A 23676-nucleotide genomic window follows, 5' to 3' on the forward strand; every position below is an offset into this window, starting at 1 on the left:
CTACAGAGCCGCACAAAAATCCAGCCGTCGTTTTCCATTATAATTTGACATTAACATGCCCAGCCATGACTTCAAGCTTTTTATGTACTTGCACCTTTAAATTCCAGCTTTTCGAAAAAACAAACGTTTCCGTGTTGGGATGTAATAGAATTGCAGTTGTATAAAAAAAATTCAAATTCAATTGTAACTTATTACAACGTATGTATACGTAATAGCCTTTTTGTGACGAAATAAAACTTTGGAAATATATAGAACATGCAACAACGAACATGATTTTGAAAATAAATCTAGATCTTTCTTTTTGTTTTCAAGTTTTTGTTTATTTATTCAAAAGTTATTTTGTTTATTTTTCACGAAGCAACGTATGCGTTTTGTTTGATAATGGTTCTGACCATGGTAGAAGAATATAGGTAGACGCATCGACACAGCTGCTGTGACAATGAACTGTCAAATCAATTTTTGAATTGAAAATGGTGAATGAAAAAATATTTAAATTTTGTAAAAAATGTTGAAAAACGCTAATTATAATAGTCTCCGACTGACGTAGTATAAGAAAACATATAAAAATCTACTTATATTTGAAAAAACATTTAAATTTTTTGACATATCAATGCTTCCAAGCATTGAGGCATCTACCTGTATTCTTCTGTCATGGTTCTGACATTACAATCTGTACATGATGGCCTCTTTACTTGCAACTTTTTCTTACTTACTCTAACTGTCTTCATTATACCATGAATGCATCAGCATTTGTGAACTTTGATATGTTTAGAATATCAAAACGTCGAGAAAAAGAATATATTTTTAAGTATTTTCTTACATGAAACCGTTCAGAGGTAAATACCACATTCATTTTGAAGCACATATAACTAATTTGAAGCATTTTTCATCCAAATTCTTTTATTCCAACTGACCAGTTGCCTCTTGCTGTACAATAATGTGTACCATACTTTAAGCTATCAATGTTATCGCTTTATAAAATTGCAACGTTGAATAAGAAGAAGACTTTACTGGCTGCTACCAATCAAAAATGTATCTTTAGATCCCTTAATTGCGGCTAGCGAAACGTTTTATGAAAAAATTTATAAAAGAAAATTTTTTGCATAAACAAATTGAAAAGTTAAACAAATGTAAAGAAGACACCCATGCCGCAACAACATTAAATGCAAAGCAAAAACTAAATAAAAAGCGGCTTACGACATTTCGAAAATTGTTTGGAAATTACAGAGAAAAGGAAGAACAAGCACAACTCAACACGCTATTTTTTTTTCTCATATCGACGACAGAGAGCGGCTTTGCTAAAAAGTTGAGGAAGAATTTACAATTTATACGAAAAGACTGCAATAGATTGAGATCCCCACCGGGCACGCTTAGAAAATGGCACAACAACAAATGCTGGCCGATGAATTGGCCAAAGCTGTGGAATTAATAATGCATCCACATACAGCTCAACAGGCCCGCATGGAGGCCTATATGGCATGCGAACGTTTCAAGGAAGAAAGTCCGCTGTGTGCCCAGGTTGGTTTGTTTCTAGCCAGTGGCCAATATTCACAGAATGTCAAACACTTTGGGCTCCAATTGATGGAATATACCATCAAATTCAAATGGAACTGCATCTCACAGGAAGAGAAAATCTTCATTAAAGAACATGCCATGAAATTGTTGTTGCTGGGCGTTGGGCCGGCCGAGGATCGTTCATTGTCGCATTTAAAGGACGCCCTGTCACGCATCATTGTGGAAATGATCAAAAGGGAGTGGCCACAACAGTGGACCACATTGTTGGCCGAATTGTCTGATGCCTGCACAAAAGGAGAGGCCCAAACGGAATTGGTTTTGCTGGTATTTCTGCGTTTGGTTGAAGATGTTGCCCTGTTGCAGACCATTGAATCCAATCAACGGCGTAAGGATATGTATCAGGCCCTGACGAATAACATGAATGATATATTTGAGTTTTTCCTACGCCTGGTGGAGTTGCATGTCACCTCGTTTCGTGAGGCCACTGGCCAGGGTAACTATCAAAAAGCCAATGCCCATAGTCGTGTGGTGGAAATGGTGCTGTTGACCTTAACGGGATTCGTGGAATGGGTTTCCATAAATCACATTACCTGCAACAATGGCAAATTGCTGCAAATCCTATGCATACTGCTCAACGACAAAGCATTCCAATGCAATGCTGCTGAATGTCTCTCGCAAATTACCAATCGCAAGGGGCAGGTGAAGGAACGTAAACCCTTGCTATTGCTTTTTGGTGAGGAGCCAATGCGTTATATATACTCGGCTTCACAAATGACGCCCACAGATGATGGGGTGGCCAGCTTGGAGCAGAATCATACATTTCTCAAGAAACTGGTGCAGGTGCTGAGTGGCATGGCCCAACAGTTGATTGCTTTGTGGGGTAAGGAAGAGGGGACCATACAACGTCCGGCGCATCTGGAAATATTCCTGGAATGTTTGTTGAGCCTTACACGTCATGCATCGTTGAACGTTTCACATGGTTCGGCCCTGATTTGGAATGTTTTGCTTAAACACGATGCCATATCCAAGGACGCTGGGGTCTTGGTCTATATACCGAAAATTATTGAGGTGGTGGGGCCACGTATCATAAAAACACCATACCCCTCGGCCCGGAGCTTGTCCGGCGGTGCCAATGCTGCCACGGCCTCCTACATATGTTTGGAGTACGATTCGGAGGATGAATTTGCCGTATTCTTTTATAGATGTCGTACCGATTATTTGGAGATTTTCCGGCAATCGACCTTGGTGCAGCCCTTGGTGACTTTTGCCTATTGTGAGCAATGGCTGAACATGCGTTTGGCCAAGGCCCACAGTGAGCGGGGCAACAATGTTCAATGCAGTGTACTGGATCCCAATTATTTGGAATGGGAGGCCTTGGTTTCGGTGCTTGATGGAGTGCTGAGTCGTATACTAATGGTAGCTGAAAGACCATCGGTGCAGGCTGGTTTGCGTCTTCTGGAAGACTGTCTCAAGGTGGACACTGACAATCCTTTGACCCTTTCCATACTGTTGTCGTGCATATCCACCTTGTTTGTTTTCCTCAGCATGTCGTCGTGTCAAATTACACCCAACAACTGTGTGGCCATGACGGGAGTGTCCCTCTTGCCAAGAGTTTTGGAGAAAATCTTTAATGCCTTGGTATTTCGGGATCCACTGGATCATACACCACCCACACCACAGCAACCGCTTACACCCAGAGTGCAGGCCTGCAAAAATCTTCGGCGTCACGCTGCTTCTCTGATTGTGAAATTGGGTCATAAATATCCTTTGCTCTTGCTGCCGGTATTCGAGCAAATCAACACCCATATCAAGACACTGTTCCAGCAGCCACAACATCCCATCAGTAAAATGAATCGTATTACCTTGCAAGAGGCCCTGCTGCTCATCTCGAATCATTTCTGTGACTACGAACGTCAGTTTGCCTTCATTGGCGAGGTAATGCGTGACAGTTTGCCCCACTGGTCGGCATTTTCGCATGCATTTAAATCGGCCTTGGATTTCATGCATTTTGTGGGCTTAGATCAGGCACCGGTCTATCCCATTGAGAACGACCCTTGTGGACCACATCGCAGCTCATTGATTGATGCTTTGTACATTGTGTTGGGTGTTATCAAGCGTTGCACCTGGCCCGATGATCCCGACCGGGCTTCTCGTGGTGGCTTTGTGGTCGGATTTACTGAGTTGGGTAAGTCCGTGTGCAATTCTATTAAAACCCATTGACATTTAAAATGTTTTTTTTTTTCTTCTGGTTCCAGGTAATCCCATATGCCGTAATCCCGCCTCGCCCCATGTCATTCCCCTGCTGCCACACATCTTGTCGCTGTTGCGTGTTTTGAACGAGCTGTTCAAGGCTGAGGCCGTGGCGGGTCTCTCGGAAGGCTATCGCAATATTCACACTATGCTGGAACATGAAAAGAAGGTGCTAATGGGTGTATGTGCTATACCAAGCGATCCATTGGATCCCTCGGTCAAAAAACCTCCCACTCCATTTGATAAAATGCAACAATTCATGACATTGCTCTACGAAGGCTGCTATCACATGATGGGTTCGGCTGGCCCCTCTTTGGGCAGGGATCTCTATCAGTTACACGGGGTCTCAGATGCCTTGATTAACAGTGCGTTTGCCTGTTTGGATGATTTACCCGACTACCGTCTGCGTCCCATTGTACGAGTATTTTTCAAACCATTTGTCTATTCCTGCCCACCAGCATTTTACGACACGGTGCTATTGCCCATCTTTGCCCACATTTCGCCGATAATGTGCCAACGTTTAACGGCACGCTGGACATACATAACCTCGTTGTATGAATCTGGACAACTGAATGATGAGGAGCAATCAAATGATACCCAAGAAGTACTGGAAGACATGCTGAATCGTTCATTGACACGGGAATATCTGGATGTCCTCAAAGTGGCATTGGTGGGTGGTCAAATTGGTCCGGAGAATAATGTGAACAATGCCGCCTCGACCGCGACAAATATTGCTTCAGATGTTACAATGGATGCTGAAGAACATTCCATGGATGGTGTGGCCCATACACGGGCTGCCCAGGCCGCCTTACTGTCCGATATCATTAGTGATTTGGGGGCAAAGCTTTTACGCAACCCCGCCACCACGAACTACATTCTAATGACCCTGCTGAGTGCCCTCTCTTGGAACGATGGCACCTGCAATCTGAAAGCTGTCAATGTGGCAGCACCGGTAATGCGCTTCCTGGCCGCTGAACAGTTAATGGATGCCAATAAGGCGGTGACAGCATTTACTGCTGTCTTGCGCGGCCTACAAATCCACGGCCAACATGAGGCCAATCAGGCGGGACTCATAACATTGGGTGTACAATTCTATGAGCTGTTACGTCCCAAATTCCCAGCCCTAACCGAAGTGTTGCAGAGCATACCCAACGTTTCGACGGCGGACATACAAAAATTCGATGAAAAAATTGCCGTCGCTCCTGTCAAGGGCAACAAAGTGGATAAGGCCAAAAAGGATCTGTTCAAAAAGTTGACCGCACCCCTGGTGGGACGTAGTATGAATCAGCTGTTCCGTCACGAAATCAAAATTGCCAATTTGCCTCCGATGCCATCGCAAAAGCTTAAGAATCCCACGGCCGATATTATCGATACAAATCAAAATGCCGGTCTACCCAGTCTGTTTCAGACCACCGGCAATAAGTGACAACGCAGCGGTAGATAAAAAGCATGGATGAGAGAGACTAATTATGAAATGTAAGTTGAAGGAAGGCGGTATGGTTTGGGGATCGGAAAAACTTATGTGAGATCGATTATGCATCTGGGAGCGTGTTGGTTTTGCAGTGGAATTTTATTTATTTTTTGGACTGGGTTTAATTCATGGTTGCATACCGGTTCTAAACCGAACCATGAACCAAACCATTGAGCCGGACCACCCAAATCGGCAAGTGGTTTGTAGCTTTGATTTAAATGCTTAGACTTTCGTTGAAGTTCTAATATTGATATAAAACCTTTTGAGGGTATTAAAAATTTGGAAGACCACGCGGTCTTCTGCTGTTAAAGGAGATGCTCCTGGTGGTCTACTACAGACTTTTTGCAAGTCTTTTGTAAAAAATACTGGCCTTTTCATGAATATCTCCAGAAGATATTTTGAAGATATAAGGCCTCTAAATATTTGAACCGTCGTTGAAAGTCTTCAATATTTAAAAGATCTCTGGAAGTTATAACAAGACCTAATAACCTTCTACAGGGTGAGATAAAAAAACTGAAACAATTTAAATTTTATTGAATGAAAGAAAAAAGTTTCGGAAATATCATCAAATTTTAGAATAAGTTTAGATTTGTTCGAATTGGTCACCTTTGGAACGAATTATGGCCTTCAAATGACCAGTGAAACCGTCACACGCTTCCCGAATGTTGCTCTGCGGTATTTTTGTCCATTCCCGCCAAAGCGCTTGCTTGAAGTGATCGACACTTTTGCATTTTTTAGTGCCAACCTTGCTTTCCAAAATACTCCAGATACAATAGTCCAACAGATTGGTATCCGGAGATTTTGGTGGTCATTATGCGCTGGAAATGAAGCGAGAAACCTCATTTTGCAACCATTATTGTGTGTCACGTGCTGAGTGCGATGATGCTGAGTCCTGTTGGAATGTCCAAGGTCTGCGGCCAAAATGTTTGCGTGCCCAAGACTTTAATACACCCTCCAGAATATTTTCGCGATAATATTCGGCATTTATTCTGATGCCACTGGCGATTAATACGAGCGAAGAGCTACCATCAATAACAGCCCACACCACCACCGTGGCCCGCGCTTGAATCCTGGTGGCCAACCGAAGGTGCACATTTTCAGCTGACCTCTTTGGCAAGTAAACGCGATTATTTTATTTGTTTACAAACTGCTGGACAACGAATGTTTTCTCATCAGAGAAAACCAAATCCGGCCTTTTGGCCAGGCGAAGCAACTCTTTAGCTTCTTTGAGTCTATTTCCTTTCTGTTGCGGTGTAAGTTCTTGCACTTTTTGAAATTTCAATGGCTTTAACCCGAGAACAATTTTCAATATTTGCCAAATGGAATATTGCGATATGTTCAGCTCACGAGCCATTTTTCTGACACTGCGACGCGGGTTTCGATCGAGTCGCTTCATTACTTTTCGAACCATTCCCGCTGATGTTGCTGTTTTCTTCCGTCCACTTCCTTGACTTTGTCGGGCTACGCTACCAGTATCACGGTAACGAGCTATGGTACGAGACACAAAAGACTTATTCACATTTAAATGCTGGAGTGCTCTAACGATAGCCACTTGTGGTTTTCCAGCCAAATGTAAAGAGATCACACTATCACGCTTGAATTCCATCACGAATAACATTTTTTTTGGAAAATTCTCACCGAAATGCTTTGGTACGCTTGTAAACAATATAATGAGCTGTCACTGGAATATTTTTTTTAGCTGTCGGACGAGTGGCTTAGAAATCACAGCAGTCTGAAGTTGGTTGCAGTTTTTCATCTCATTCAGCTATACCATTAAAAGGTGGAATGTTGCGGGTCCAGACGTCTCTGTTAGGTATATGGATATCAAGTTATTCAAAGCTTTGCCAAGGTGATATATAGCCTGATTTCCTATGTTCTACTGGCTATAGCCTGATTTCCTATGTTCTCCACATACTTGAGAATGACGGAGTGTCCAAAGGACTGACTCCGCCATTGTCCCAATTCATTGAGTCGAAGGGCACACATAGCAGTTTGTTCTTCTACAAATAGAGTTGAGGAGGGTATCTAGTGGGCATTGGGGTGCGCTCCTAACTCTTGGGACTTTTTCAATGCTTTTGCTGAAGGTAGTTTTCCTTAGAGAGTACCTAGCCCTCCATAAGTTAGGGTTGGCTGCACGACTGGTTCATATAACCATTTGATTATATGAGGCTAAAATCCCCAGTTCTTTCATATGGAGTTTTAGCAGGAATAAAGTGCATTTAAGCGTCTCCTCTTCCAGTCAAATTTCTGGTCTAGGGCGGTGCCGAGATACTTGGCTTCTGAAGACAGGCTTAGCATAACACCATCCAGCATTGGTAGCGAAAAATCTGTGATTCAGGACCACGGCCTTAATATCTTCTTTGAAAATAATATCCCCGGGTGATTTCTTAAAAATAGGAGACCTTAGAAAACAATATAAAAACCTGGGTTTTGAAGTAGTTTTCCCCAGAGAGTGCCACCAAACTAGACCTCCATAGGTTAGGATTGGCCGCACGAGTAACTCATATAACACTTTGATTATAAGATGCTTAAGTCCCCAGCTCTTACCTATGGAGTTTTTGCAGGAATAAAGTGCTTCGCTCGCTCCTCGATATTCCTCTTCCAGTTTGATTTCTGGTCTAGGCCGTCGCCGAGATACTTGGCTTCCGAAGACAGGCTTAGCATAACATCATACAGCATTAGTAGCGAAAAATATGGGATTTGGGCCCACGACCTTAATATCTTCTTTGAAAATGATATCCCTGGGTGATTTTTTAAAAATACGAGACCTCAAAAACGAATATAAAAACCCTGGGTTTTGAAATTCTATTCCCATGCCCATAAGATATTTTAATCTAAATATTTTTTTTCTCATTTCTTTACAGATACGCAATTAATCTTAAATATATATTGTATGTATATTACTATACTGAATATAATGCCACGTAAATTTTTGAATGGAACGAATAACTCTGATAAGATGATACACAACACACACGCAAATTCGAATTGAAACGTCTGTTATTGAAAAACAAAAAAAAAAAAACAAAACAGATTTTATATTCCTGAGTAAGACTCCTTCTACTGGTAAATAGGAAAATATGTCCATTTTCCAACAGCAAGAATTTTATGGCAACTTATAAGATGTACTATTGTTCAATACACACACGCACGGAACTATCCAATTTTATTGTTTTATTGCAAATTATTATTAATAATTTAAATTATTTACAACTTCCCGCTGGTTTTGTGAAAAAGCAAACTTTGCCTTTATTTTTCGTTTTGGCAAATTGTTAAAAAAAAAAAACTCCAAATGCACACTCAATATATTTTAATTGTTATTCCTTACTTATTTCACTCAACACCCATGTGAGTGAGGCTTTCCCCTCCCCTCTTCTAAATTATTGTTTTTTATTCGATTTTTTTTTCATATTTAAATTTAAATTAATTTTGAATTTCCATTTGTATTACTCTGTTGATGATGGTGATGAAGCAAAATTTCTGTTGAAAAGAAATAAATTTATAATTTTATACAAATTTTAAATATTTAGTTTTGAAAAACAAACAAAGCAAAAAAAAATTAAGTGTAGAATTATTTAAATAAAATACAAAAAAAAAATTATATATTAAATAATAAATTGAATATTTAATTTATACATGTATATCGATTAAGAATTTTTTATTAATTATATGAAATAAGAAATTTATTATATAAACAAAAACAACAACAACAAAAAAGAACGAACGAAAAATAAAAAAAGAACTTATTATGAATATGTCTTCAAAATTCATTTGCATTTTTTTCTTTGTATTCGAAGTGACAGGTTGCCTTGGAAGCCAGGTAAAAACGTTTTGAAGAAGCTTCCTGTAATTTCCAGGAACTCTGGGAAATCGGTGTTGCTGGATATTGGCCCAATGCTTTGAAGTATGAAATGACAGAAATAAAGGGTGAGATGAAAAAAAAACTGCAACCAACTTTAGACTGCTGCCATTTCTAAGCCACTCATCCGACAGCTGTTAAAATTATTCCAATAACAGCTCATTATATTGTCTACAAGCGTACAAAAGCATTTCGGTGAGAATTTTCCAGAAAGTTATTCGTGATGGAATTCAAGCGTGATAGTGTGATTTCTTTATATTTGGCTGGAAGAAACCCAGGTGGCTATCGTTAGAGCACTCCAGCATTTAAATGTGAATAAATCTTTTGTGTCTCGTACCATCGCTTGTAACCGTGATACTGGTAGCGTAGCCCGATGTCAAGGAAGTTGACGGAAGAAAACAGCAACATCAGCTGAAAGGATTCGAAAAGTAAAGAAGCGACTTGATCGCGAACCCGAGTCACAGTGGCCGAAATATGGCTCGTGAGCTGAACATATCGCAATATTCCATTCGGCAAATATTGAAAAATGAGCTCGGGGTAAAGCCATTAAAATTCCAAAAAGTGCAAGAACTTACACCACAACAGAAAAACAAATAGACTCAAAAGAGCTAAGGAGTTACTTGGCCGAAAGTGGTGAACTATCGAATTTGGTTTTCTTCGTCTCCGATGGGAAAACATTTGTTGTCCAGCAGTTTGTTAACAAACAAAATGATGGTGTTCACTTTCCAAAGAGGTCAGCTGAAAATGTACCGCTTCAGTTTGCCACCAGAACTCAAGCGTTGGCCATAATGATGGTGTGGACCGCCATAACAGCCGATGGTCGCTCTTCGCTCGTATTACTCGACCATGGCATCAGAAGATATGCCGAATATTATCGCGAAAATATTCTGGAGGGTGTATTAAAGCCTTGGGCACGCAAACATTTTGGCCGCAGACCTTGGACATTCCAACAGGACTCAGCACCATCGCACTCAGCACGCGCCACCCAAGAATGGTTACAAAATGAGGATCCTCGCTTCATTTCCAGGGCACCTCTCTATGGCAACCAAAATCCCCGGATACCAATCCGTTGGACTATTTTTTTTTTTTTGGAGTAATTTGGAAAGCAAGGTTGGCACAAATATTTTGGCCGCAGACCTTGGACATTCCAACAGGACTCAGCACCATCGCACTCAGCACGCGCCACCCATGAATGGTTACAAAAAAAGGTTCCTCGCTTCATTTCCAGAGCACAATGGCCACCAAAATCGCCGGATACCAATCCGTTGGACTATTTTTTCTGGAGTATTTTGGAAAGCAAGGTTGGCACTAAAAAATACCAAAGTGTCGATCACCTCAAGCAAGCGCTTCGCCGGAAATGGCCCAAAATACCGCAGAGCAACATTCAGGCAGAGTGTGACGGTTTCATTGACCGTTTGAAGGCCATAATTCGTGCCAAAGGTGACCAATTCGAACAAATCTAAACTTATCCTAAAATTTGATACTATTTCCGACATTTTTTGCCTTCAACAAAATTAAAAAAAAAAATCGTAAAAATAATGGCGTTTGACTTTGTTGAAGTGTTTTTTCTCACCCTGTATATCATTTGATGCGGTGAAAACATGCCTGGTCGAAATAACGGTTTTAGACCCTAGGTCTCTTTTGACCAAATCCGTTTCAGGACATTTGGAGTCGATCTAGCGATACCCTCCTGTCTGTCCGTCTGTCTGGCTGGTGCGCACGGTAACTCTCGAAGGGAGTATCCGATTTGATCCAAACTTGGTACATCGTAATATTATTGCCAAACCTAGATCGAGTTCGGAGATGGGCGATATCGGTCCACTCCTTCTGGTAGCTCCCCCACAAAATGTCGAAATTTTCAAAGAAAATATTTTATTGCACAGAAAGAGAAAGGATTATCCTATTTTGCTCCAACTTTGCAAATCCTAATATTTGCTTCAGTGCTAGGTCAGGTGCGAAAATGGACACTATCGGTCCACTCCATCAAGTACCTCCCCCCAAAAAGGGTCAACATTTTGAATAATTATAACTCTTATAAAATGTTATGTAAGAGTTCGTTTGCCTTCAAATTACGCACATTACAATATCTTCATTAACCCAAAGTCTGGTGTGAAGATGGGATATATCGAACCACTCCTTCTGGTACCTCCACCAAAAAGTGGTCAAAATTTCAAATATCCATGAAGCTCATAAAAAGCCTAATTAATATGCGATTCCCTTCAGACTTCAAAAATCTCAATATTTTTATCTGCTGAAGATATGTTATAAAGATGTTAGAGATCGGACCATTCCTTCTGCTACCTCCCCGACAAAGGGTCAAAGTTTTGAAAAACAGAAACAATTATAAAATCCAAAATAAGTATCCGGTTCTCTTTATATTTCATATATGCCATTATTTCTGCTAACACTAGATCTAATGCGAAGATGGAATGTACCGGACCCCACTCCATCTAGTACCTCCCTCACAGATGGTCAAAATTTTGAATATCCATGAAGCTCATAAAAAGCCAAAATAAAAATCCGATTTCATGCAGACTTCGCAAATCTAAATATTTCCATCAACACAAGGTCTGTTAAAAAAATGGTGAAGATCGGATCGTTCCTTCTGGTACCTCCCCCACAAAGGGTCAAAGTTTTGAAAAACCGAAACGATTATAAAATCTGAAATAAGCATCAGGTTCTCTTTATATTTCGCACATCCCATTATTTCTGCTAACACTAGATCTGATGCGAAGATGGAATATACCGGACCACTCCATCTAGTACCTCCCCCACAGAGGGTCAAAATTTTGAATAGCCATGAAGGTCATAAAACGCCAAATTAATATCCGATTCCATTCAGACTTAGTACATCTAAATATTTCCATCAACACAAGATCGGTTATAAAGATGGTGAAGATCGGATCGTTCCTTCTGGTACCTCCCCCCAACAAGGGTCGGTCGAAAATTTTCAAAAAATTATCACATATCTCATCTAAAGTGAAGGAAGTAACCAATATAGTCCAAACCTGGTAAGTTGCAATATTTATATCATAATTATTTAGGTCCGATATGAAATGGACAATATTGTTCCATTCCTTCGGAACCCACTCCATAGAGGGTCAACAATTTGAATAATCATAATAGAAGTCAAAACGCATTTAAGTACTTAAACATTGGCTGCGGGTATAATTCTGTCGGCAAAATTCACTGATACTTTTTATTTTGTTTAAACAAAAAAAAAAATTTTCGTACAATTTATATTTGTATATATATTTATTTATACTTTTTTTACAAATACACAATATATATTATTTGTTTTATTTTTTTTTTTATATATTTTCATTGATTATTTCAAAAATCATAAAGCCAATATAGGATTGATTTTGTTGTACAAAAAAATGTAAGGCCGCATACTTAAAAAATAGTAAAGAATTAAAAATTAAATATTTTTTTTTGATCTCTTCTGTATCCAAAATATAATTAAGTACAGAATTTCTTTCTTTTTTCGGAAAAACAAATATCCAAAATTTGAGCAGAGCATATTTACTAAAACGAAAACTTACAGAATAAACGTAATTATTAACTTAAAGATAACAATTATAACTACAAGAGAGATAGGGTAGGCGGTGGAGGTCATGTCAGGGAAATGAAAAAAAAAAAATGAAAAAAGAATATAAATTTGTTAAAAATAATTTAGATTGACATAAGTAAAAGTTTTGATTTGGATGGTGATGAGGAGGGGTGTTAATATGAGTGAGTTATGGCTGGCTTGGGTTACAACATTTCCATTTTTCTCATGCATAAGTTTGGGTAGAATCCCCTCCCTCTCGGTGTTGCAATACCTGAGCCAGCCTATTAAATGAACAAAAAAATATACATTTTGTGATAAAAAAAAATATTACAGAAAACAAATAATAAACAGGCGGTGGGTAAATAATAGAAATAATTTTTTTTCTTAATTTTAATTTTTTTCAGATAGCTTTAAATATAAAAAAAAACATGGCTTGGGTTACAACATTTCTCATTTTTCTCATGCATAAGTTTGGGTAGAATCCCCTCCCTCTCAGTGTTGCAATACCATAGTCAGCTTATTAAATGAACAAAAAAATATACATTTTATAATGAAAAAAAAAAAAAAAAAAAAAAAAAAAACAAATAATAAACAGACGGTGGGTAAATAATAGAAATATTTTTTTCTTCTTAATTTTAATTTTTTTTTTCAGATAGCTTTAAATATAAAAAAAAACATTAAATAAAAAACAAAAAAAAAAAATAATCATAAAATCACATTAGGTTTGTTGTTGTTTCTTTTTTTATAGGAAAGATTGATTTTTGCGTATTGTTTCATACTTCCTCAACTACTATAGAGGGGAAGTTAATATTTTTTTTTAATTCTAAACTTACAGCTATTACTTATTTCGACAAGAAAATATATATTTTGTTTTGATCTCTCAAACTTAAATTAAAAATACTTGATTTTTTTCTCCTGCTTTAACTTCAGGAAATATTCAATTTTTTCGAATTTCAGACACAGGAGTCAATCAAACAATTCGGTTTATTCATCAAACAATTTGAGGTATGAAAAGAAATCATTCAATTATTCTGCCAAAAAAAAAAAAAAATCCTCCCGTCGCAGCTGAAGAACGAGAGCTGCCACGACAAACCCGTGAAGTTTTTGCTCAATTACGATTCGGATGGTGCAGCCGCCTAAATTCCTACTGGATCTCTCAAACTTAAATTAAAAATACTTGATTTTTCTTCTTTGCTTTAACTTTAGGAAATATTCCATTTTTTTTTTTTTTTTTTTTTTGGATTTCAGACACAGGAGTCTATTAAACAATTCCGTTTATGTATCTATCAATTTGAGGTAAGGAAACAAATTATTCCATTATTCTGTCAAAAAAAAACCTCCCGTTGCAGCAGATGAACGAGAGCTGTCCCGACAAACCCCAAGTAGTTTTGGCTCAATTACGATCCGGATGATGCAGCCGCCTAAATTCCTACTGGGCCCGGAGGATTAACAGCGATGTGCAAAACATCTGCCCAGCTTGTGGCACAAGGCCCACATGACACGCTGCACCTATTTCGCTGTCCAGCCAAGCCTACTCACCTAACTCCAGTCTCGTTATGGACAGAAACCCATACAGGTTGCATCCTTTTTGAGACTGGTTTTAGAGGCAGAAACAGGTTGCATGGAGTCAGAAAATGGAAACAGAACGGAACACAGCTGTATGAGCTGCTACAACAACAACACCTAACTCCAGTCTCGTTATGGACAGAAACCCATACAGGTTGCATCTTTTTTGAGACTGGACTTAGAGGCAGAACCAGACTGAATGGAGTCAGAAAATGGAAACAGAACGGGACACAGCTGTATGAGCTGCTGCAACAACAAAAATGACGGTCTGTATGGCGGGAAGTTCAAAGTCGGACTGTTGGAATTTCTCAAAATCCAAAAAATAAACCTGAAGATATTTTTTCACAAAATTTTATCGAAGACCTCTGTTTTTACTCATCTGCTCAAGTCCAAGGAAATATGTTTGCCTTGGTTTTGAAGGGGAGGTGTTGGGGATAAATCAAGACCCCTTTTTTTACTCCTCTGCTTAACTGTGTCATGGACAAGTCTAAAGGAAATATGTTTGCCTTGGTTTTGAAGGGGAGGGGTTGCGGAAAAAAATCAAGACCTCTTTTTTTACTCCTCTGACCTCAAGACCTCTTTCTTTACTCCTCTGCTCAACTGTGTCATGGACAAGTCTAAAGGAAATATGTTTGCGTTTTTTTTTAAAGGGGAGGTTGGGGATAAATCAAGACCTCTTTTTTTACTCCTCTGCTCAACTGTGTCATGGACAAGACTAAAGGAAATTTGTTTGCCTGCATTTTTGGAGAAAGGGATGGGGATAAATCTAAAGCTGTATTAAAAGTAATGGACGTTTCTCATTTCAGTTTCGGTTTTCTGCGAGAGATTACATTTCTTAAAATAGCATATAATTCTTATTTTCTTTTTTTAGGAAAAATATTTTCGTTTAGGAAGCCAGCTCTCTGTTGCAATAGTTACTCTCTTTCCAACATCCTTGTTTTTGTTTTTTTTTTTTTGTTAACTTAATTGGTAAAAACACTTAAAACACCTAACATATTTAATTTCAGTTCTTCTCAAATCGAAAAAAAAAACACTCACATACACACACAGCAACATCATAGGATGTGGAAAAAATCCCTCTATTGTTGTTGCTGCTGCTGGCCAAATATATTCAAATCCTGTTGGGTAACATAGCCGGAAATGAGGCCATTTAAATTCGTGGAATTTGTTTTGGAACTATCCGGTCTTGTGGTTTGATTTGTATTGGCTGGATTCTCTACGCCGATATTGGCGGCCTTTGTGGCTGGATTTTGTATTTGTTGTAATTTTGCCAAATCATCTAGAGTGGTATAACCATCGGCGGTCCCACCAACAAATTGTGATTCATTTGTTAAAGCTGGAGGGTGATTATTAAAAAATTGATGCAAATCTTGGGCCATAACATAGCCTGATGGTGCTGGATGGCTGAGGGCTGTTGGAGGAGCCTGCAAACTTTGCACTGTTATATAACCATTGGAGCTTGGCATTTTGCTTTCCTCCTCGAAATCTTGCCATGGCTGTAGCAATGATTGTTTTATGTAACCACTATCATTGGTCAGCGGTGTGTGTTCAATTTCTGAATGAGCCATGGATTCCGAGTCCTCCGTACTATCGACCAAAGAATCCACCGAGGAAGATATATGACCCTCATCCATTTGCCTGACCTTTAAAGTATCATCCACCTCACAATTATCTGCCAAATTATCCGTTCCACTACCACCATCCATTATCATGGCGCCAGCACAACCTCTCTCACCGGCACCCAAGTAACCTGAATCATTACCCAATGAGGCCAACAAATGATGATGTTCATTACGGAAATTATATTCATGCATGCGTCCCGCGCTCAACCATTCAGCTTCCTTGCTGGCCAAATCAAGGGATTTTTCCATTTGTTTGTTATCGAAATCTCCGAGAGCTCCTCCGCCACCGGGCAAGACAGCCGCATTATTGTCCTTGATAAAATAACTTTCCAGGCCAGCCGGTAGGGTACAATTGATATTGGCCATTTTATTGTACTTCTTACGGGCCATATACAAGGCAGCCATGACACCCAAAGACATTGCAATCACCACCAATGCAATGGTGGTGATTTTACTTAGGCGGCTTGTAGAACAGGAATATATGGCCGAGGTTTGCCATGGTGACTTATAAAGATTATACAAACTGTCATTGAAATAGCGTCTAAGCGCATTTGGTCTTCCACCGGTTTCTAGGTCACCAGCCACACAGGCTAAATCATCATTATCATTGAAATCCACATCATCATCGTCATCATCATAAAAATCTTGTTCCTCATCATATTTTTGCTCCCGCAAATCTGTTGAAATTTCATCAGCATTTACGGCCCGCACTTTGACAATTGTCTGATATTCGGCTCCAATACAGGTGGGAACATGAAAAGCACATGCCGTCTCCCCACCCATTACAACACTCTTCTTTTGTCTTACCACCTCATTGCTGCGCATTTCGGTAACAGCCACTTCATAGAATTCCAGGCGGCCGTTTGGTTTAAGGGGTTTTGTCCATTGTATAATGCTGGCATTATTCGAAGTGGTCGCCTGGCCGGGAGGTGAGGGGGCTGAAAGAGGGGGGAAAAGAAAAGAGATTAGGTGATTTAGTCTTTTGGAAATTTTCTAAGGATCAAGAAGTTACTGCTTTTTTTAAATATTTTTATACCCTCCACCTTTTTATACCCTCCACCTTTATCATTCCGTTTGTAACATCCCTGAATATTCGTCGTAGACCCCACAAAGTATATATATTCATAATCAGCATAAAATTCTAAGTCGATTTAACCATGTCCGTCTGTCTGTCTGTCTGTCCGTCTGTCTGTCTGTCTGTCCGTCTGTCTCTTGAAATCACGATACCGCTCACATTATTTGACGTAGAGCGTCAACATTTGGCAGAACAATTTGTATTGTGTCTAGGATGGTTTGTATTGAAAATGAGATATATCGGTCCACGTTCTGGTATAGCCCCCATATAACGGTACCTCCCGATATTTGGTATTTTGATGATTTATGCCACATTTTTTCACGGATTTATCTGAAAATTGGTATTTGTAGGTCACAACGGGTCCCTGAACGTGTGGCAAAACATTGCATGTATAGCTCCACGTTCTGGTATAGTCCCCATATAACGGTACCTCCCGATATTCGGTATTTTGATGATTTATGCCACATTTTTTCACGGATTTATCTGAAAATTGGTATTTGTAGGTCATAACGGGTCCCTGAGCGTGTGGCAAAACATTGCATGTATAGGTCCACGTTTTGGTATAGCCCCCATATGACGGTACCTCCCGATATTCGGTATTTTGATGATTTATGCCACATTTTTTCACGGATTTGTCTGAAAATTGGTATTTGTAGGTCACAACGGGTCCCTGAGCGTGTGGCAAAACATTGCATGTATAGGTCCACGTTCTGGTCCCCATATAACGGTACCTCCCAATATTCGGTATTTTTCTGATTTATGCCACATTTTTTCACGGATTTATTTGAAAATTGGTATTTGTAGGTCACAACGGGTTCCTGAACGTGTGGCAAAACATTGCATGTATAGGTCCACGTTTTGGTATAGCCCCCATATGACGGTACCTCCCGATATTCGGCATTTTAATGGTTTTTGCCACATTTTTTCACTGATTTGTGTAAAAGTTGGTATTTGTGGGTCATAATGGGTCCTAGTTCGTGTGGCGAAACATTGTAATTATAGGTGCACGTGTTATATGGGGGCTATAACGGTACCTCCCGATATTCGGCATTTTAATGGTTTTTGCCACATTTCTTCTAATGTTCTTTTACCCTAAGGTGGAGGATATTAAAAGTTTGGCCCGGCCGAACTTAATGTTTTTTTACTTGTTTTTGACTAATTTTCTCACCTCCAATGTCCGTTGTAAAGTGTACATCATTGCTGGTATCGGATATGTCCACAGTTTGTGCCAACACATAAACCTTGTACGAGGCGAAACTTTCCAAATTTGTCAAAGCAAACTCCAAGGTTGTGGCATTCACCTCAAACCTATCGTTATTCAACATAATTATATATTTTCGTATGTGGCCATTTTTTTGACTTGGTTCCATCCACTTGATCCAGGCACTGTCCTTGGTCACATTGAACACTTTGAGGTTACGTGGCGGCGATGGTGCCCCCTCCAGGGTACGCATTAGCTGTGGATCACTTGGTTTGCCAATTTTATTACGTGAAAACATATACATCGATACTTTGTACATGGTGAATGGATTCAAATTGCCAATCGTATAGGATTTGTCGTATTTCCTCAGAGTCACCGTTTGTGGCGAATCCAAACATGTTGCATTATCGGCTGGCACATTATCGGCTACTTCACAATAGGTTAAATTGAAACCCAATAAAATCGATGTACACACCCTTTCCACACGCCACTGTACCTTGATGCTGTTGCTCAGGGAGGTTAATTCTGGATCGGCCTTAACCAAATCACTGTTAACATCCATGGTACAGGCGGTCCAGTGTAGCCCGGTATTGAAATTGTCATAATTTGCCGAAACCGCCAAGTTGAGAGTGTGTTCCTCATGGGGATTTTGTTTTTCGGTGGTGAAATTCAATTGCGTAGCAGGTACTTCTTTGAAGTGCATTGATTCCTTTTGGGGGAGAAGGAAAGAAAACAATAGAACAAATTTGGATTCCACAATTATCTGTACTTACCTTGCATTCATTGGGCAATGCCCGCTTGGGATAACACCAAAAAACTGTGTAACTCTTAAGTCCCACACTCCTGGCCGGTTTCGACCAGGTTAGGGTGTAGGTACGATTATTGGCATGATATACATTGTTAATGTCACGGGGTGTATAGTGTTTGGCCGTTACCTTGTCGAATGGATATATAACCAGACGACTGGCCTCCAATGATTCGCCCAAATGATTATGGCTAACGATTTCAAATTCATAATGGGATGTTTTACGCCAGGGAAACACCGCTAGGTTATGATCCAGTACAGAGGGTTTCAAATCACTGGAAACAAAAATAAAATTGAATTAAAAATTTGATGGCAAAGATAACTCTAATAAATAACTCTTCAAACTTAAAAAAAGGATTTATCCTCTTTGAATATTTCATGGAAGTATTGAATGGTCTTGGGGAGGCAAGTAAAAAATTCTAAGGTCTAGTTAATTTAAGAAGGTCCCCAGATGATTTTTTTCTTCCACTTTTTACTTTAAAAGGAGTTCTAAGAAAAAAGTCGTTTTATTTCCCCAAGCGCTCTTTAAAAACCAGTAAAGAAAGCCAGTAAAGGGAGCTATATCCAAATCTGAACCGATTTCGATAAAATTTGGCAAAGATATTTCTGAGCTGTATTTGATATATTTCCTTGAATATCGTTGTTACGGAGTGCATGTTACGGCTGTGGGTAACAAATACAACAAATCGGATAACCAATATATATGGGAGCTACACCTATATCTGAACCGATTTCGATCAAATTTGGCACACTTATTTTCAGGCCTAATTTGGTTGTATGTGCAAAATTCCATACTATTCGGGCTGATATTACACGTTTGGTGCACAATAAAAGGTAAATCGGATGAAGATATATATGGAAGCTATATCCAAATCTGAACCGATCTCGATAAAATTTAGCAAAGGTATTTCTGAGCTGCATTTGATATATTTCCCCAAATATTGTTGTTACAGAGTGCATATTACGGCTGCGGAGGACAATAATAACAAATCGGATGAACAATATATATGGGAGCTATAGCTATATCTGAACCGATTTCGACCAAATTTGGCACACTTATTTTCAGACCTTATTTGGTTGTATGTGCAAAATTCCATACTATTCGGGCTGATATTACACGTTTGGTGCACAATAAAAGGTAAATCGGATGAAGATATATATGGAAGCTATATCCAAATCTGAACCGATCTCGATAAAATTTAGCAAAGGTATTTCTGAGCTGCATTTGATATATTTCCCCAAATATTGTTGTTACAGAGTGCATATTACGGCTGCGGAGGACAATAATAACAAATCGGATGAACAATATATATGGGAGCTATAGCTATATCTGAACCGATTTCGATCAAATTTGGCATACTTATTTTCAGGCCTAATCTGTGTGTACAAAATTCCATACTATTCGGACTGATATTACACGTTTGGTGCACAATAAAAGGCAAATCGGACGAAGATATATATGGGAGCTATATCTAAATTTTGACCGATTATCTTCAATTTCAATAGGGTTCGTCCTTGGACCAAACAAATGATTTGTGCAAGATTTCATCTGGATCGGGCATAAATGCGAACTGTACTTTGTTTACAAAAATACATGGACAGACGGGCGGACGGACATGCATAAATCGACTCAGAATGTTTACTTGCCAAAGAGGTCAGCTGAAAATGTGCACCTTCGGTTGGCCACCAGAACTCAAGTGCCAGTAGATGGTCGCTCTCCGCTCGTATTAATCGGCTGTGGCATCAGATAAAATACCGAATATTATCGCGAGGGTGTAAAGCCTTGAGCACGCAAACATTTTGGCCGCAGACCTTGGATATTCCAACATGACTTAGGTCAAGAATGGTTACCAAATGAGGTTCCTCGCTTCATTTCCAGCGAACAATGGTCACCAAAATCTCCGGACACCAATCCGTTGGACTATTGTTTCTGGAGTATTTTGGAAAGCAAGGCTGGCATTAAAAAATAGCAAAGTGTCGATTACCTCAAACAAGTGCTTTGCCGGGAATGGACCAAAATACCACAGAGCTACATTCAGGCAGCGCGTGACAGTTTCATTGGCCGTTTGAAGGCCATAATTCATGCCAAAGGTGACCAATTCGAATAAATCTAAACTTATTCTAAAATTTGATGCTATTTCCGAATTTTTTTTGCTTTTATTCAATAAAATTCAAAAAAAAAAAGTAAAAATTATGGAGTTTAACTTTGTTGCAGTATTTTTTTTCATCTCACCCTGTATATTACTTTCAGCTCATACTTACATCAAATTACCATCCCTGCGCACCGAACGTATGACATAGGAAAAATTATCACCATTATATTCGAATGCTGGCAATTCCTCCCAATATACGGTGACCATTGTTTCGGCAGAATTTATATAAAAACTACCAGCATCCATGCGCGGTGGCCTCTGAGGCCTCTTGGCAGCTGTACGGAATGGCAAAATCAATTGTTCACTCCACTGGGCCTTGGGATGTTTAACACGTACCCGCAATTTCAGATCATAACGCCAATAGGCATACGGTAGATTTGTTAAACGTAATTTCAATTCGCTATGATCGCGATATGGTGCATCTCCACGTATTACTGTACCATTTTCCGGTTGTATCAACACCTCCCATTGCAAACCCTTGTTGCGATATTTCTCCCATTTGATCATTTGCCATGTCAGGCGTATACCATCCACCGAGATATTGTCAATGCGAATATTTTCGCCCGGCTTGGAGGGTATCATTACCTCAAAATTGTTGATATCGAAATATTGTGTCAACGGCTTATCGTTGCCTCGAACCAAAGCATTTTTCGACTCAATAATAAAATGATAAAACTCCTGATTGCGATCCTTTAGAGATATATTACAAATCACCAAACTGCGATCATCATAGTTACAGGCCGGTTGGAAGATGTAATTGGGCATATCATGGTAATAGGTTACATTGTAGGTTGTCAGTATGGGATTTGGTGGCTTGGTGAAATTGCAGATCATGTGATCGAAATCATAGCTACTGCAGCTAAAATTGGTCACCGGCTTGGGCGGTGTGCCCACAAATACTTTGGTCTCCATAATGGCATCGGGACCACATTTACAACGATATTCGGTTTGTTGTTCGCTGGCATTGCGTACCATATACACGATGCTCGATATATTTTGTATGATGATATTCTCCCGCGGCAGTTCGACATTTGTGCGGCCATTAACAAAATACAAACTGGTGGAGTTTTTCCGCGGAAATGCCTTGGGATTCATGTAACAGGTGATGTTGAACGAATCTCCAATGGCCGCCTCGACGGTGAACGGATGTGTCTCGCCAGGATGATGATAGAGGGCACGACTTTCCCTGCGGAAACCATGGCATGGCGATGACAAGAACAATAACAGCACCTTCAGTGTGTTAACGAAGATTATTTTATTGATATTAGTCATGATTGTTTATGTTTGGTCGTAGTAGTTTTTTCCACCAAAATATTTGTTATTTTTCAAAATCTATCCACTTTTCAGGATTTTTCAGCCCCCCAAAAGACCTTTTAGCCACCTCCAGTACACTCTTTTTGGGTAAATTCCAGCTAAAACCAGTTCATGTAGATATACGTGATTTCAAATTCGTTCCTAGAATCCGTTTAATTTTAGTGTGTGTTTTTCTTGGAATTTGAATTTTCTTCACTCGATAATTTTGCAATTTTTGCCAAGGATCTTTAACGATTCTTCATTTTCTTGCTGGAATTAGATACTGGACGTAATACACTATTCATTTTATTAAGTTTTCATTGGACTTTTCACAGATTTCTTGTCTTTAATGGGCACTTAAATTTTCAAAATTCTTGGAAATTTGTTTGCTTGTGTCTCTCCTTTGTTGTTGTTGTTGTTTCGCTTTTTTGGCTTGCGAGTGCGATAGCACGACTCGATGCTCTCAATGTTTACATTCGAATGACATTTGTTGTATGAGTTTGTTTCAATCACAATAGTAGAGGTTTTTTTTGTTTTGCTTGCTCAAACAAACAGTGTTGCCGCGTGTTGGCATTTATGTCCAAAAGTTGACATTAAAAAAATGTAAAATATATGGGTTGGGAAGATTTTTTATTTATATACATGGCACAATTACAGAAGGTAGAACAAAGCATGGTATAATAAGGAGGTAGAACAGCTATGTAAAACAGAAATATAGCCCTGAGGCTATGCCCGCTTTCTGTTTTCATTTTTCACATTTGTCCTTATTTTTAAAATAAATGAGTTAGTGTGAAAAATGAATGAAATGACTGATTTTTTTCTGAAAAATATGATCCAAACTGTTCAACCTTTAATTTCATGGCATAACTGGTCAATAGCTTTAAAGCGCGAGCCGCAATGTACGTGTCTCCCAATCATTGGTTTTGAAATTTTTTCATTTATCAAAACAATAAATACATACACAAGATTGGCAGAAATCGGGCACACTTAGAAAAAAATTGTAATCAGCTGGTAGCTCTACCTTACCTTTTTATTGTACCATGGAACAAAGCCCCTAAATACAATTTTTTTTCTTTTGGTGCCCTTATTCTGTCAAACATATTTACATTTTGTGTATGTGTGTGTATTGTTTTGAATAAAAAATACAATAATTTGAAATTATTTCAAATTTGGTTGCAAAATAAATGGTTGCAAATTTTCAACGAAATGGGTAACAAATTGCACAATTTTGTTATAAAACTTTATTGTCCTACTTTTTTAGATTCCTCCTCGTGGAATAACCCCGAAATTCCATTCTTGTTTCGCGGGGTTTT

At 39.1% G+C, this 23676-nt stretch overlaps 2 protein-coding genes across 2 annotated transcripts; one reads left to right on the forward strand and one right to left on the reverse strand.

Annotated features, from left to right (window-relative positions):
• Positions 1–1012: 1012 nt before the first annotated feature.
• On the forward strand, positions 1013–9006 carry LOC101895229 (exportin-5). The gene is made up of 3 exons (XM_059118688.1): positions 1013–3700; positions 3771–5241; positions 8101–9006. The coding sequence occupies exons 1-2, from the start codon at positions 1378–1380 to the stop codon at positions 5189–5191; spliced, it is 3744 nt and encodes a 1247-aa protein (XP_058974671.1). The 5' UTR covers positions 1013–1377; the 3' UTR covers positions 5192–5241; positions 8101–9006.
• Positions 9007–15052: 6046 nt separating this feature from the next.
• Positions 15053–22855, reverse strand: LOC101895582 (cytokine receptor). The gene is made up of 4 exons (XM_005192029.4): positions 21180–22855; positions 18886–19192; positions 18080–18821; positions 15053–16774 (listed from the first exon to the last, which is right to left on the reverse strand). The coding sequence occupies exons 1-4, from the start codon at positions 22340–22342 to the stop codon at positions 15294–15296; spliced, it is 3693 nt and encodes a 1230-aa protein (XP_005192086.2). The 5' UTR covers positions 22343–22855; the 3' UTR covers positions 15053–15293.
• Positions 22856–23676: the final 821 nt, after the last annotated feature.

The sequence above is a fragment of the Musca domestica genome, unplaced genomic scaffold (assembly GCF_030504385.1).
Source record: "Musca domestica strain aabys unplaced genomic scaffold, Musca_domestica.polishedcontigs.V.1.1 13, whole genome shotgun sequence".
NCBI lineage: Eukaryota > Metazoa > Arthropoda > Insecta > Diptera > Muscidae > Musca > Musca domestica.

Coding starts and splice junctions, on each gene's coding strand:
- LOC101895582 (XM_005192029.4), bottom strand. CDS start 22,342: ATGACTAATATCAATAAAATAATCTTCGTTAACACACTGAAGGTGCTG. Junction 19,193..21,179: donor CGCAGGGATGGTAATTTGAT/GTAAGTATGAGC, acceptor TTTTGTTTCCAG/TGATTTGAAACCCTCTGTAC. Junction 18,822..18,885: donor CATTGCCCAATGAATGCAAG/GTAAGTACAGAT, acceptor CTCCCCCAAAAG/GAATCAATGCACTTCAAAGA.
- LOC101895229 (XM_059118688.1), top strand. CDS start 1,378: ATGGCACAACAACAAATGCTGGCCGATGAATTGGCCAAAGCTGTGGAA. Junction 3,701..3,770: donor GGTCGGATTTACTGAGTTGG/GTAAGTCCGTGT, acceptor TTCTGGTTCCAG/GTAATCCCATATGCCGTAAT.